The 16,339-nt window shown below is 39.4% G+C and overlaps 1 protein-coding gene across 10 annotated transcripts in view; it reads left to right on the top strand.

Annotated features, from left to right (window-relative positions):
- The first annotated feature begins 5,775 nt into the window (after window positions 1-5,775).
- Window positions 5,776-16,339, top strand: part of CACNB2 (calcium voltage-gated channel auxiliary subunit beta 2) — a 328,309-nt gene continuing 317,745 nt past the window's right edge. For 6 of the 10 annotated variants that reach the window (XM_036023630.1, XM_028505923.2, XM_036023652.1 and 3 more), the window contains exons 1-2: window positions 5,776-6,045; window positions 15,646-15,738. In XM_036023630.1, coding sequence (XP_035879523.1) covers window positions 5,926-6,045; window positions 15,646-15,738 — 213 coding nt within the window. In that variant the 5' untranslated portion in view covers window positions 5,776-5,925. Of the gene's footprint in view, window positions 6,046-6,125; window positions 6,423-15,645; window positions 15,739-16,339 lie in introns of those variants that run through there. The other 4 variants (XM_028505924.2, XM_036023641.1, XM_028505928.2 and 1 more) reach the window with 4 other exon arrangements.

Below are 16,339 nucleotides of genomic sequence, written 5' to 3'. Positions count from 1 at the left end.
CCAGTACCATGCTGTTTTGATTACTATGGCCTTTAGTATAGTTTGATATCAGGTAGAGTGACTCCTCCAACTTTGTTGTTCTTTCTCAAGATTGCTGTAGCTATTCAGGGTCTTTTGTGGTTCCACATAAATTTTGGACTATTTGTTCTAGTTCTGTGAAATATTCTATTGGTATCTTGGTAGGAATTTTGTTGCATGTATAGATTGCTTGGCATAGTATGGACATTTTAGTGATGTTAATTCTTCCAATCCATGAACACAGTATATCCTTCCACTTATTTGTATCTGCTTCAATTTCTTTCTTCAGTGTCTTATAATTTTTCAAGTATAGGTCTTTTACATTGTTGGTTTAATTTATACCTAGATATTTTATTCTTCTTGAAGCTTGTAAATGGAATTGTTTTCTTACTTCCCCTTTCTGATATACAAATGCAACTCATTTCTAGATATTTATTTTGTATCCTGCTACTTTACTGAATCAGTTCTAGTAGCTTTTTTTTGGCAGAATCTTTAGGTTTCTCTATATACAGTATCTTATCATCTGCACATAAAGACAGTTTTACTTCTTCCTTTCCAACTTGGATGCCTTTTATTTCTTCTTATTTTCTCATTGCTATGGCTAAGACTTTCAGGACTAAGCTGAATAAGAATAGTGAAAGTTTTTGCATAGCAAAATCAACTAAATGAAAAGACAACCCATTGAATAGGAGAACATATTTGCCAATGATACATCTGATATGGGGTTAATATCCAAAATTTATAAAGAACTTACAAAACTCAACACCAAAAAAAATAAACAATCCAATTGAAAAAAATGAGCAAAAAACCTGAATAGAAACTTCTCCAAAGGGGATATACTGTTGGCCAATAGACATATGAAAAGATGCTCAACATCACTAGCCATCAGAGAGATGCAAATTAAAACCACGATGATGTATCACTTCACATCTGTCAACAATAAATCAACAAACAAGTATCGGTGAAGATGTGGAGAAAGAGGAACCCTCATGCACTGTTTGAGGGAACACTGTGGAAAGCAGTGTGGAGTTTCCTAAAAAATGTGAAACATGGATCTGCCTTACGATCCAGCAATTCTACTTCTGGGAATACGCATATCCAAAGACACCTGAAATACAAATTCAAAAGAAAATATGCACCCCTGTGTTCATTGCAGCATTACTTACAATAGCCACATTTGGAAGCAGCCCAAATGTCCATCAGTAGATGAGTGGACGAAAAAGCAGTGGTACGTTTACACAATGGAATGCTACTTGGTTATAAAAAAGAAGGAAATCTTATCCTTTGCAACAGCATGGATGGACCTGAAGAACATTACTAAGTAAAAGAAGCCAGTCAGAGAAAGACAAGTATGATATGATATAACACATATGTGGAATCTAATGAAAAAAAAATGAACTAATGAGTAAAATAGAGATGAACTCATAGATGGAAAGCAGGCTGACAATTGTCAGGGTTGAGAGGCATGGATAGATTGATCAAAAAACAATTAAAAGAAGAAAAAAGTCATGGATATAGAGAACAGTGTGGTGATTGCCGGGGGAAGGGAGTTAGGGGACAGTGGAGGAGGGTGTGGGGGAATAAATGCTGACGGGCAAAGACTTGAGCTGAGATGGTGAACACACAATACAGTGTACAGGCGATGTGTTGTGGAATTTGCTCCTGAAGCCTATATACTTTTGTTGACCAGTATCACCCCAATAAACTCAGTAAAAAGGAAAAAAGATGTGTAGTTATGTCTTGCCACTTGTCAGCTATTCAGGTTTGATGAAGTCAGTCTCTGCTAGCTGTTCTTCAAAATCCACTCTCCATTTCTTCCTAAGGCACACTACTGGACTATATTTCTCAGCTGGTCTTATGGATTTTTCATGTGACAAAGTTCTAGCCAATAAAATGTCAGTGGAAGAGATGGATGCCACCTCCATGCTTGGCCAGTAAAAACCTGCAAGCTCTGTCATCTACCACCACATCTGCCGCATCTTCCTTCATGTCCCTTCTGACAAACCCAGGGATGAACAGCCATGGTGGCATTGAGCGCTACATTTTGGAGATGACAGTCACTTGAGACTTGGTTTCTAAATGTCAGCATGAAGCATAGTCCCTTCTGATAGTTAATGAGCCCAGATCAAAGGAATGCATTTCTTGTTTTCTCATCCACTAAATATTTAGCACTTATTTGTTGCAGCATTTGGTCTAATCCTTACTAAAAGAGGGAATATGATGTATATAAATCCTTAGCAGAAAGCCTGGCACCTTGTATGTAACAAAAGTACCAGTTACAGTTATAAAAGGGTTTGGGTGAGAAATAAATGGGAAGTAAATGTCCTTTAAAAACTAAAAAGTGCTGTACAATGCCATATATTTCAGAGCTTTGTTTCTTGGGTAGTTATAAGAACTCATGAAATCTTACTTCTATGAAGCCTTTTCTTTGGAAGTGGAGTTAAGCTTTCCCTGACCACTTTCACATATCGCTTCTAACCTTCACTACACACACGCACACACAGCCCTCTTATACTGGATTTGTTTGCATCTTTATATGCTTTTAAATACCAATTGGTAATTTAGGTTATTCATTTTATAGTGTAAGTTTATAAAAGGCAAATGTGTAACTTAGTGGAATGCTACCAAGTTAGGCCAGTGGACAAGACAGGTATATCCTTTTGAAAATGCTATTAATAATGGCAGAGATTCAGAGCTGCAAATGCAGTGAAAGATTATTTACTAAGTAAAATGAAAAATCACACATGGTGCATATCTGTCCTAAAGAGCTCTTACTCCAAGGTTTTAAACATAGTCACAAATCCAACAAACAGGAGAGGAGGAGTAAAGTAATTGTAATCACTGTTTCTTCCACTTACAGGGAACAAAAACCCCAACTGTTAAACTTTTGGCTTCCTTGGCCAATGTTTCTTACCAGCCCCTGTGTTCATTTCAAAGCATTAGTAATGCCCAGAATATGTCTGTCCATTTCGACTAATGAGCACACTGAAGTTCACAGACAGCTTGAACAAATTAGTCATCTGCATTTGAATGCCTATGCTGATGATTGTACATCCATTAATGCATTGCTGGAGTACATCTGCATAACTTTTAACATTGAAAAGAATTAGGCTTTACTTATCAAGTTTTAGCTGTCATCTGTGGCTTTTAAAAACTGTACAAGTCAAGGTATGCTAAAAACAAAACTGACCGTGATCGAAGGCATGGTAAGTTTCTCAAGCCTTTGACCTTCTATATTTCTTCTGACATTGCTCCTTTTTTTAGATAGGGGTAACATCATGTTACTTTTATTTGAAACTTTTTATAAGTTAGAATCTGAATGGGTATGTTGTATTGTGTTATTATTCAATAGGTGCTAATTAAATTAACACAGGTTATAAAGAAAGAATTAATATAATGCTCTTATGAGAATGAGGATTAGGTAAAAGTCTTTGTATGTTAAAACTTGTAAAGCTGTATGCTATATTTCAAAACACATGAAGACCAGTCATTCACTCATTCATTTATTCATGCCACGAGTGTTTTCAGCTTCCTGCTAAATGTCAGATACCATGCTCAATGCCCGGGATACTAAGATGGACAAGACACAGTCACCATCCCCAAGGAACTCTGTCTACTAGTGGAAACAAACACAGAGCTCAGTATCCTAAGTTATTCAAGATGAATATAAGGTATATTACATTTGAGCATTTAATGCAGAATTCATTTTCCCTTTTGGCTATATGATAAGCATTATTAAAACTGATTTTCGAGGTTGTTTTGCTGTTTTGTGGTCTCTTTTAAAGTCTGATGAAAGATAAAATAGTATTTGCCAAATGGTCATAACTGAAAGGGAGCACACAGATAATTAATTAAGTAGACTATAAGAAATCACACAGATGTTGTGGGAAAACACTGTTTTATCAAACCTGGTGTTTTGTAAAACCACGTTAGAATTTACCCTTCGTTCATTAATTAATCCATTCACCAAATTTGTATTAATTGATTTCTAAGTGCTTACTATCTGGATGGTAAGCTCCAAATTTCCTGGCCTTTGTTGTCTGTGCTCCTCAGTGGCACATGACAGCAGCTTGACGTGTGCTTTCCTGAATGAATGTTGAAAGAACTCAGGGCAACTGGTCAGATTCCGACTGTGTCCTGCTGCATGAGCATGGCTCCTACCCACACAGCCTCCTCTGGCACTGGAGGTAATGCTCTCCCCGCAACTTATACGCTCTGAAGAAAACTGAACAGTTTCATCGAATGAATGGACCTAGAAGAGGGATATTGTCAGCAAATCATGGATATAAAATAGATTATAACTCCAAAACTTTAATACAACTTCTTTCCCACTGTCATACATACAAATGTGTATATATACATATGCACACATAAAAGCACTGAAGATTGTTATTAATGATTTAAAAAAAAAAACCTTAGCCAGGTTTGGGGACCCTCCCAGATTCCCAGTCTGTTGCTTTTCAAAATGTTCCTTTATTACTAGTATTGTTCATATTATTATAAACCAATAGGAGAGTACCTCTATTTAACATTCAGTAAAACTCAAATAAAAATGATCATTTTAACACCAAAGACTAGGAAAATCAATGACACTTTGGATATGCCTAAATCATCCTTTAATTTTTTAAGCACGACTCAAACCAGCTTATTAAGGAGATAGGTTTAAAATATCTGTGTTTATTTTGAGAAGAACAAGCATTGTACACTATAATAATTTAATATGCCACAGCAACATGTAAGAGTTGAAACCTATTGTGGTAAATTTCTATCTCAGTATACAAAACTATTGTTGCAAAACAAAGCTGACACCTAGAAAACTTGTCCTACACGCTTCTACTATGGTAAATGTTGAAATAAGAGGCATCCTCTAATTTAAAAAAAAATGAAGAAGAAAGAAAATGTGTCTTATTAGAAAAATCGAAATGGAATGCTCTAAAAACATTCTTGCTATGTCCACTACTCTCAAGTTAAGAATCTCAAGGAAGTGCTTCTTTGTCCAAAATGTGATAGTAAGATTTCTCAACTTGAAAGAAAAAGTCCAGTTCTGCGAATTAGTACTGCAAGTTTGCAAAGATGAAAAGACACGGGAGTCTTTTGGAAAGACTCCCGTGGAAAAACTTCGGACTTGAGTTTGGAAGTGGTCGATTTGGACCTCCTAGACTAGGCCATGTGCAGCTTCAGGTGGGGCCGTGACCCTCAGGTCACCAGTCCCAGTTGTCTTCTTCCTCCTCTTACTGCCATCATTATGTGCCTTCAACTGCTGCTGGCTGACTGTTGTCCTTGGTGGACACTTGCTCTCAGGGGTCGCCTGAGGACTTCACAGATTTTTGACATTCATTTTACCAACACAGCCACCGGATCCCTGAGGGTATCTGCTCCTGCCCCCCAGATCCCAGGGGTCCTTGCGAGGTGGTTTAGGAGCCTAGGGAGGCGAGCTCCCATGTCCGAGAAAGGCAGCTCCCGGGTGCCAGGCCTCGCTTTCCTGGCTTTGAAAACTTTCCAGGGCGCGTGCCACGGCGACGCGCAGCGGCCGAGCAGGACCCACGCGGCCCGTGCCTCCCGCGGGGAACTTTCCTGCCTCTCGGCTGCCCTGTTACTCTCGCTTTCCGACGCGCCTCCCCCTGGGCTCGCGCTCCGCCAGCCAGCTCCCTCCCTCTTGGCGAGGACAGTCCCCGCGCCGCTGCTCTGTTCTCTCACTGCCCAGTCCGGCCGAATGGCGGAGGAGCCCCTCTCCCTGGGCACCTTCCAGCTCCCAGGCGTGTCGCTTTTCCAAATGGCCCAGCCCCGTCCCAAGCCCTGATTGCCTGCTAGCGAGGCACCGAGCCCCGGAGGCTCCGAGCGGGGCGGGGAGGGAGGAGGGGACCCGCCTCGAGGAGCCGGAGGCTGCTTGGAGCCGACTTTTCGCCAATGGTCCAAAGCGACATGTCCAAGTCGCCTCCCACAGTGGCGGCTGCGGTGGCGCAGGAGCTCCCGATGGAACTGCTGGAGAACGCGGCGCCCGCGGGGGCGCTAGGAGCAGCGGCACAGGTAGCGACAGCGCCGCGCCTTCTTTCTTTGTGAGCCGCTGAGCGCAGACCTCCGTCTAGCCCGCGCCTCCGCTGCTGGGATCCTGCTCCCTCCTGCGTGGGTCTCCTCGGCCACCTCCTCCTCCTCTCCCTCGCGCTTTGCCACCCACTCTCCTCTCCTGGCGCTGGTGACCCTACCCCTGTTCGCCTTGCCCCGGCTCTTCTCCGGCTTCCATTTTTCTCTGCCTACGAAAATCCAGTGGGAAGGGGCGGGAGCGACCTCCTGGTCTACCGAGGCAGGGCTCAGGCTGCTCAGGTCTGCCGTCCTCGCCCCTTCCTTCCCCGGGAGGCACATGGAGAGACATGAACCAGGCTAGCGGACTGGACCTGCTCAAGATCGTGAGTCTGGGTGGGCGGGAGGGGCTCCGCTTCCCGAAGCTCGGGATCCCACGCCGACCCTTCTAGAGGAGCTCAGAGCTGGGGTGGGAGCGGGGGCCATGTGATGGCGTGGGAGGTTGGGCCCCTGACTCCCAGGAGCAGACCCGCTGCCCTCGGTACCTGGGGCATCACGCTGCCTTGACAGCTCAGCTCCCCTCAGGGCACTTGCCGGGGTTCGCCTAGACCCCTTGTTCCTTTCTTTTAAGAAGAGAGCGAGCTGGGGCCGCGAAAGTTTTTATTTTTCCATTCTCCCCCGTCCAAAATGTTAGCTACTTCAGAGAGCTTCAGGAGCACCTTTTTCTCCAATGTTGAGTATTAGTGGTTTCTAGAAAAATTCCTGTTTGCTGCTGTTGTGAAATCGGAGATGTCATTTGTAGGCGCTGGGTAATGAGAAGGTGGCTTTTACGTAAGGCTTTGGCAGGTACGGTGTGGATTACAGACGCCTCCAGATCTCAGCGGTAAGGAGTCTCTCAACTTTTATCCCGGCAGGGAAATGACTTAAGACTCCTAGCTGTGGCGCCGCTCAGCTAATGATTGAAGGAGTGAGGGTTTCGTTTCAAACATCATTTTGGAGAAATGTCTCTACTTTGCATAGGTTGTTGATTTCAAACCCACATTTGCTAGATGGTAAATTGTGGCAAGGTTATAATTTTTGTACTTATATAAAATTTGTAAGTATATAACTGAATATATTTTATATTTACATAAGTACACGAGAATATGCTAGCGTGTTTATTTACTGTAGCAATGGGCGTGGAGTGGGAGACATAATAAAGGTGACAAATGTTTTGCTGCTTTTGTGGTTTCCAGAGGTGGTGGAAATTGGCTGCTCCAGATATTTGGGTCCTGTTCATAATGGTAGTTCCAGTGGCATAATCACGGTGCTTTGCTGAACTTGCTTTTACTGCTGGGAAATGCACGTGCTAACTAAAAACACATAATTCCCTTTGATTTGGGGTGGAGAAAGAATGTAGAAACCAGGAACTCGTACAATCAGAAACCCATTTCTTTCACAGAGGTAGGACAATGTTATTCTGCTCTGGGCTCTTCGGCTGTACAGAGTGGGGACATATCACTAACCACCTGTGTTAACATCTCGCCTCAGCCAGAGGACCTGAATTCTTGGTTCTAGACTCCCGATTTTACAATAGTTAGTCACTTACCAGGTTGGATGAGGGTGAGAAATGTTCTCATAGACCCCCAGCATGGTTATTCCAGGAAGAAAGTCTTAAATATTGATAGAAGAAAGAATTTTTAGACCTTCTTTTCTCTTTGATATTCCCTTCAGGGATTTTCAAAATTTTTTTTTCATTCTTATGATAAGAATAGAGTTTCTGAATTTCTGAAGATCAAAGTTAGGGCTGACAGAAAGCATGACTGCATTCAGATAAGAGATACTAATTTATTCAGTTAAACAAATAGTTTAAAAAGTAAGTCAACAAATACTTATTGTACAGCTGCAATGTGGAAATAATTCAGATGTGAATTTCTGCCTTCAAAAGAATTAACATTCTAGTCGCTGCAAGTATGACAAAAGTGTGACGAGCATGGCATGGGTCTGCAAGAGAAGCCAGAATCTTATGTAGTTTCCCAGGAGAAAAGATCACAAATATTCTATTTGGAATAACCTGTAAGGGCTTCATAGAAGAGGTGGCATTTGAGAAGAGGCTTAAAGGGTGGGTTAGATTTCAGTAGAGATTTTCAGAGAGATGGCTGGGAACTAACTGTATGGGAAGCAAAGTCACAGAAGTTAGAAGTCTTAAAGCAGATATTTATAATCCCTAGTTTGAAAAGAGTGTGGAAAGTTACAGGTTGGGCACAGTTAGGCTTAAGACTGACAAGGCAGTTCGAGCCCACATCTTGGAATCTTTGAAACTTGCAGTGTATTAAACAATAAAGAACCGTGGATGGGATTCAGTGAAGGAACCATGTAACATCTCATTCTGAAGAATCACCTGGGAAAGTTCTGGAAGGTAATGTGGAGTCTGAAGAATCCAGAAGTAGAGCAAAGTGAAGGGAAATTAATAGAACAGTTTGGACAAGAGGTATTAGGCCTAACCTAAATAGAGAGAAAAGTTAATGGATATGACAAATCTACTCATAAGACTTTGCAAGGACTCAATCCACAGTAATTGGCAAGCAATTGCAGATACTTGAGAGAGGAGAAAGGGAGGAATGGATATTCTAAGCAGGTAAGAGGTGTAAATATTCAGCTTCACCAGCATCCATCTTCTTGCTTTCTCTACCTTCCAAAAACGAAAGCAAATTTGCTTGAATTGTGTTTATAGCATGCCCATTATTTGAGGGAAATGGTGCCTTGTTTATTTTCTATCTAATAAATCATGGCATCTTACGGCTGTCAGCACTTGGCAGAGGCATCTCTTCCATCTTTCCAGACAGTCCAGCAGTAAAACTGAATGAGGAAAGGGGGTGTCTTGGGAGCATCCCCCTTTTTGTGACACCAAGGAATCATAATTTTACTTAGAAATGGAATTTTCTTTGGCAAAGGGTACCTCTAAGCCATTGTTGTGTTTTAGAAATCCTTTCTATTTCACCTCTGGGTTATATTGCAAGTTCAGCATGAACAAAGCAACAGATCTAGATTCACAGACTCTGCTCATTTTCCTTCTTTCTGTCAATAATCCTGGTAGGGGGGGCACTTTCAAACATCCCAACCCCTCCCCTCCAGCACACTGTGATAAACAAAATGGATATATTACTTACATGAGATATGAATTCAGTCTAACTGCACATTCTTGAAAGTTCTAATGTAAGCAAACTGCACCCCTTTTTCAGTAACCCGTTCAACAGTTTCACTGCAAACTTGGCCACAGTCTACCTTCAAAGTCAAGATGCTAATTTTGGACGGTCCCTCCAAAACTCCAAATCTGTGCTATCCACTACAGTAGCCACTAGCCACATGTGGCTTCTGAGCACTTGAAATGTGGCTCGTCTAAACAAACAAGTGTTATGCACCAGACTTCAGACTTCAGAGACTTAATATAAAATAAGGAATATTCACCATCATGTTAAAAATTTTTATATTGAATACATGTTGCAATGATAATATTTTGTATATATTGACTTAAATAAAATATATTATTATAATTAATTGCACTTGTCATTGAGCTTTTTAATGAGGCTAGTAGAAAATTTCAACTACATATGTAGCATGTGTTACATTTCTATTGGACAGTGTTATTTTAAACTATAGCACTGGTAATATCCAGGGAGTTGACTAAATCATGTATGAAGGCTGGGTGGATGGGCAACAACAGATGAAAGGGGCTGAGAATAGAATGGCGACAGAGGAGGAAGTAGACGAGAAACCAGAGCAGCATCTCAGCACTTCAGGCCTCAGAGAGATTGTAGCTGGCACCTCCAGTCACACCTGAAAATGAACAGACAGTAACCAGAGGGCCTGTTTGTTTTGCTCCTAGCAACAGAGCCCAGCTGCTTCCACCCCAGCTGAGTTTGCCAGATGCTTTCAAGCATGTTGTAGTAATACAGCCTGGTAATGGCAACATCCTGACCCCGTAGCAGGGAGCTTTATCTGAAAAGAGCAGCAGCCATTCTTCTGTGGCTCTTACGTCCATACTGTTTGCCAGAAACATTCGGAGGTCTGAGGTGTAACCGCCTTCTGCAGTCTCTGAACATAATGGTCGTGGTCCTGTGTTTTATGTTTTGCTAAAAGCCTCAGTCCTCACCCCCGCCAGTTTTCTCTTGAATGGCATTTTTGTTCTGGTGTCACATGAACGAGATTTAAAAGCATGCCAATGAGAATTTAGAGTGTATTTTAAAATGCAAAATATGATATCTGACTTTTTGAGTGATTTGAGATATAGTCAATCTTGTAGTTTCATGTTTTTCTTCTTTCTTTTTGTGTAAAGACTTAGTTTACCTGTTGCTGCATTTAATTATTATTTTTTTAAATTATACAGTATGTTAGCCTTGGTCCTTTCAAGAAAGACTGAAGAAAATGTGTTAACCCTGTAGGGAGTTGTGGCACTCTTTAATTTTGGGACCTCGGGACATATCTATATCTTGCAAATAATATACTTACTTTCACAATTACAGGGAGTTAAAATTAATTATAACACCACTTCAAGTAAGTGGGCCTGTCTTAGGGTTCTTTCCAAGCCAGGCTGGAGGCAGACTGTGACAAGGGCAAGGTTGGCGCCTGGCCCTCGCCAGCCCTCCCTGCCCCTGCGTGTCCCGTGTCCCCACTCGGCATTTCTCTGCTTCCTGACCTCGTCCCTCTTCCCTTTTACCTGCCAGACCAGAGAAGAGCTTGTGTATGCTGCCTCTTTTTAAAAAAATCTTCACCTGAGAACAGGATTTTTGATTTGAGAGAGAGAAACACCGATGTGAGAGGGGAACTCTGTCATGGATCAGCCGTCTCCCTCCTATATTCGCCCTGACTAGGGATGACCCTTCCACCTTTTGGTGATCGGATGGTGCTCCAACCATCTGAGCCACCCAGCCAGGACTTTATGCTGTCTCTTGATTCCTTTCTGCTTTTGTGTAAACTGATCCATATAGAAAACAATGTATGTTTCCCTCTTTCTAGGGAGTTATAATTCTCTCCTAGTCAAGGGTCTGACAATTTTATTTTTACTAAACTATTGTTTAGTAAGTGAGATTTCATGTCTTATTCCTCTATGTTTTGGCTTTGTTTTCTTTGGACCATAAAATGAGGAAAGTCCTCGGTTCAAAGAAATACATATCAAAGAATGCTGATCAAGAGGGATAAACCTAATTTTAGACATCAGCTTTATGCTCACGGGGAGCAGTTTGTAGCTAGAATTGTTACCAAATCCATCGATCACAGAGGTGACATCATTCCCAAAGCTGCCCCAGGGACTGCCAGGCCAGCCTCGTGTGTGCAGGGGGGCTGGTCGCCACTTAACAGGCAACTTCTATAGTTAACTACTACTGTCTACTTGGGATCATACAGAAATCGGGTTTCAGCTTCCTGCAGAAATGTAAATATTTACTGCTGATTTTGAGCCTACAGTTCAGTTTTAAAAGTTATTTTGTATCAACAAAGGCATTCATTTATATGATAAATGTTGGATATCTTTTTAGTATGTCATTTATGTATTGGTGGGCATTTCTTAATTTTTTAAATTTCTGAAATCTTAGCTTGGTTGATATTTTAGAAGTAAAGGAATTTAGATACACAGTTTTCTTTTTTCCTTTTTTGCTGTGGTGATAATTTGTTTTTATTGATTAGCATATAACTAGTAGGCAATTAGTGGAAATTACTGACTTTTTGGTCTGTGTTTCAAGAAGGACTTAGAGGTCTGCAGGTGTCAGGGAGAGATCGTGGGCTCCACAGTACACTCTGGCCAGCCCCTTTCTTCTTTCCCTTTCATTTCCTGAAACCTGGGTGACTCTGATTGTTAACTGTTTTCTGTATCAGATGTTCATGTATTTGGTGTTGCTAAAAAAATATTTTAAAAAGCCATTGATCATTAAAGTAGCTGCATTTGAAATAGCACCTTAACTAAGAAAACTAGACTTCTTTCCAGTCTTTTTCCATTTGGAGGAGGTTTGGCCTTTACTTTATTTTTTGTTTGAAATTTCTTCAGATATAACACTCATTCTTATTTTCAAAGATTTAGAGTAACGACAAAACAAATAATTCCAGCAAGATGGACTTAATTTTAAATATGCATTGGATTAAAGGAAACTTCATCTTTAATAACAGCATAAATTTTCACTAATATCTTCAAAGTGCATAAAAATGTACTCTTTAACCACGTTAATACCATTTCCCAGAACATTCACATGTATTCCAGAAGATGTTTAATTCTTTTTCTGGACCTGGATATTTTTATTAAAAATAATTAGTCATTGAGTAGTGACTCTACAGTTAAAAATAAAAAGAGATGATAGTATAAGAGAAATTACTGCTGAAATTAGTGAAAAAGCAGAATAGAAGTAAAATTAAGCATTATTTATTTTGGCTTTTAATAAATATGACCTATAATGAATAGGAATTTGCTATAACTCTATTAAGGCATGAACAAATTAGTAATTTGTATAAATCATTTATGGCCATACCTCCCTGCATGCACCCGATCTTGTCTGAATAAATCATCCCTCATAAACTTAAGTGATTAAAGGACAATGTATTTTTCTGAAAACTATCACCAGTGTGCAAGAGATTCAGTGTACCATGGCTTTGTGTGTGTGTGTGTGCAAACTGTATCTTCATACAGTTGAAATCTGTAATAATCCAATGTAAACACGTTACATGGATAGCTAAGTATACTTGAAATAATGTTTGTGGATAGTATCTCAGGAGCCTAGAAAAATTAATGTGATTTAAAACAAATTCATTTGATTTCTCCCAGAGAACTGCAGCCTCCCCTGTGACAAGGTGTTAAACACTGCATGGTTGTCGTGGTGCCTGTTGTGTGATTGTGAACAGCCATGAGAAAGCTTGCACACCAAAGCAGTTGACTAGTAAAATGCATTTATCATTGGAAATCTGGAACAAATAGCAGTAAAATTTCAAAAATGCCCTTTCCACCCATTTCAACATGGTACTGGAAGGACACTTTATATTGGGACGAGATTATATTTTCTCAAAGATAATTTATGCTCCTCATGCAGAAAATGAGTGTATTTTACAGATATCCCCCCCCAAAACATTTTTTGGGTCATAAGTATCTTTGCATATAGAATAATGTATATTTTTTGAATTTTAAGGAAATTTTCATACTTTATTTTAACATCGTTAGGACTTGGAAGAAACTTCTGTCCAAACCTTTACATAATAATTGGAAAAGGAAGAACATTGTTGAAAGAATGTTATTTTTCAACAGTTTACTGAAAATGTTTACACAAGTAAGAAGAATAAGCTGTTAAGTGAGGAGAACCTTGTATAATACATTATGAAAGCCCAGCCCAGATGATCTTTCCTTTTATGAAGTTGAGAGGTAATTAAATGCCATGGAAACACATTTGTATTATATAAATCCCTTAGATACTTGGAAGAGAACAAATACATTTAAGAAAATCTTTTGCTTTAAGATTATCCCACCCTCTTGCTGATTGCAAATGCATCTTACTTATTCATAACACAAATGTTTGTACTGTAATGGGTTTCAGCTTGCCTAAGTGCTACGTGTATTATGGTTTATATTTCCGTTTTAATGAAAACCATATGAATATATAAAATAAGACAGAGCAGCATTTTTAAAACCTGAATATGGTGATTTTGAAAACATAAATTTTGCACATTCTGATAATCTAATGAAACCTCTGTGAACCTAATTATTCTGAACATGTTGCACTTCAGCCCAGTTTTCCCCCACCCTACCAGCCCTAATGTGGGTATCGGTTTTTTCATATATTGTCTTGAGTCCTTACCATGTGGCAGGTCCTATACTAAATGCTATCAGGTATGTTATTTCATTTAACACTTAAAATAACTGAGAGGTAAGTGTTACTATCTCCATTTAGGGATGAGAAGACTGATTCTTGAGCAGGTTAGAGAATGTGTTCAAGGTCAGCCATAGCAGGATCCCAGCCTATGTGTATTTAACTGTAAAGCTCAATGGTGGGCTATCTTTCACTTATATTTTAATGTTAAATGTTAAATATTTAACATTAAATATTCATCTGTGATGAGCTATTTTCATCAATATTTTAATATTCAGTATTCACAGTAACTTTAGTTTATTCTTGGTGCTCTTAGTGTAAACTGTAGATACAGGAGTAACAGCAAGTTCATTTGTACACTGGGTTGGCCAAAAAGCTCATTTGGTTTTTTTCCATAAGATGGCTGTAGTTGTGCTTAATTTTCTTCAACATCATAGAAAACAATTCGTTAGATTGTACTGTGACAGCTGTCATATCAGTGTGCATTAAAAAATATCAAAATTAGTGAATTTTTGTAGGCATTTTAATATTGAAGATGGAAGAAAATATGCAACATTTTGGCATGTTATGCTTTATTATTTCAAGAAAGGTAAAAACACAACTGAAATGCAATAAAAAGATTTGTGCAGTATATGGAGAAGATGCTGTGACTGATCGAATGTGTCAGAACTCGTTTGCGAAGTTTCATGCTGGAAATTTCTCACTGGACAATGCTCCACAGTCGGGTAGACCAGTTGAAGTTGATAGTGATCAAATCAAGACATTAATTGAGAACAATTAAACTTATACCATGTGGGAGATAGCTGACATACTCAAAATATCCAAATCAATAAAGTTATTAGTGAAAATGAAAAATGTGTCTTTTATTATACAGAAAAAAAACCATACAGACTTTTTTTGTCAACCCAATATGTCTGTGTTTGACCCAATTCTGTTATTGAAACAAATTGTCTTACCTTTAATGTCCTGTTCTTAAAGGCTAATTTTTTCAATATTATTATTTCATAAAATTTATTTTTCTTGCCTTCTCAGGAAAATCATGAAGTTATTAAAGAGCAAGATTTTCACATCACATTTAAACATTGCAACCATGGGCCAGAACATTTTACAAAGTATTTGAATTTCATGTGATTCGCCACCACTTACATAGTTATTTTAGCATCTCTCAAAGCAATGTCCACATCCATACAGAAGTATGAAGAACTAGCACCATGCTTCATTCATGTTCCGACTAGACCTATGTATGAGGATATGAATTTAAAGGCAGTCAGAATTCATATTGCAGAATGTTCTTCAGCCACCATATGCAATTTTTGCAAGTACCACTAAATAAATGAGCTCCTGTGGAATTACAAATTAAACCCGAAAAGAAGCACGAAATGGGTGCTCAGCACTGCTGGGCAACATTTCATTATGCATAAATCTGTTGCTTTCATGCTATATGAGAGTTTTGACAAGTTGCCTTTCCTCTCACCTCACTGCTGCTGCCCAGGCCCTGCTGCACTTAAATACTTACTTTTAAAATCTTTATCTTTATTGGCTTTTGCCTCTTGACAACAGATATGATAAAAACATGAATCATTTTAATTCACTGGTTATTAAATGCTTTGTCTAGAAATTTTTTCTTCCCTCAACATTAGGGGTTTGTGATTTATCCAATAATAACTTAATAATGCTCACATGATAGCAATTCATTCCTTGTTTTGGTCTTTGACATTTTCTAGAACTGAGCCTGGATTCCTATGAGAGGGTCTAACAATAATCTCATTTCCCTCCTTTTTTTTTTTAGTCATATGGAAAAGGAGCTAGAAGGAAAAACAGATTCAAAGGATCCGATGGAAGCACGTCCTCTGACACTACCTCAAATAGTTTTGTTCGTCAGGTAAGGAGGCTCTTAAATTTTGCTTTGGAGAAGTATATTTAGGTGAATTGCATTTTCTTTAAGGGTGCTTTTATACCATCATTCTTAAGATTTGTATAGTATTAATTGTATTTACTTTGAGTTGAAGTCTGCTGTTTAATGTCATAATTAACATGTTTAAATTTTAAATGAGACAGTAATAATTACATTCTTTCCTGAAATTTGGGCAAATACAAGTGTAGAATTCCTTGCAAAGGATTTTGTCATGACAGAATGAGTGAACTCTAACAGAAATGATTACAGGGTTTGGGAGGTTTTTTCAGAGATGGGCAATCAGTGGGCATTCATATCGCCGCCTGTGAAGTTGGGATACTGGTATTTCTCTAGCTTGAGTTGTCTTTCCTCCACCATTTCCAAATTTCCCCTGACATTTGGCTTGCAAAAAAGACACTTGTTCATAGTTTTGATGGTCAAGGCTACTAGGGCTGGGTAGAACGTGAGATACCATTGTGACGTGATGTAAACTGCCTTCGGAGATGTAGCATTTCTTTCAATGAAGCATGTGGTGTATTCCTGCTTAGCAGTTGGGAACTGTCCCCTGAATGGGGAGTGTCAAGATGCC

The sequence above is a fragment of the Phyllostomus discolor genome, chromosome 1 (genome assembly GCF_004126475.2).
Source record: "Phyllostomus discolor isolate MPI-MPIP mPhyDis1 chromosome 1, mPhyDis1.pri.v3, whole genome shotgun sequence".
In the NCBI taxonomy this organism is placed as follows: domain Eukaryota; kingdom Metazoa; phylum Chordata; class Mammalia; order Chiroptera; family Phyllostomidae; genus Phyllostomus; species Phyllostomus discolor.
The sequence above is the reverse complement of the archived record's forward strand: the minus strand, read 5'-3'. Positions and strand labels throughout refer to the sequence as shown.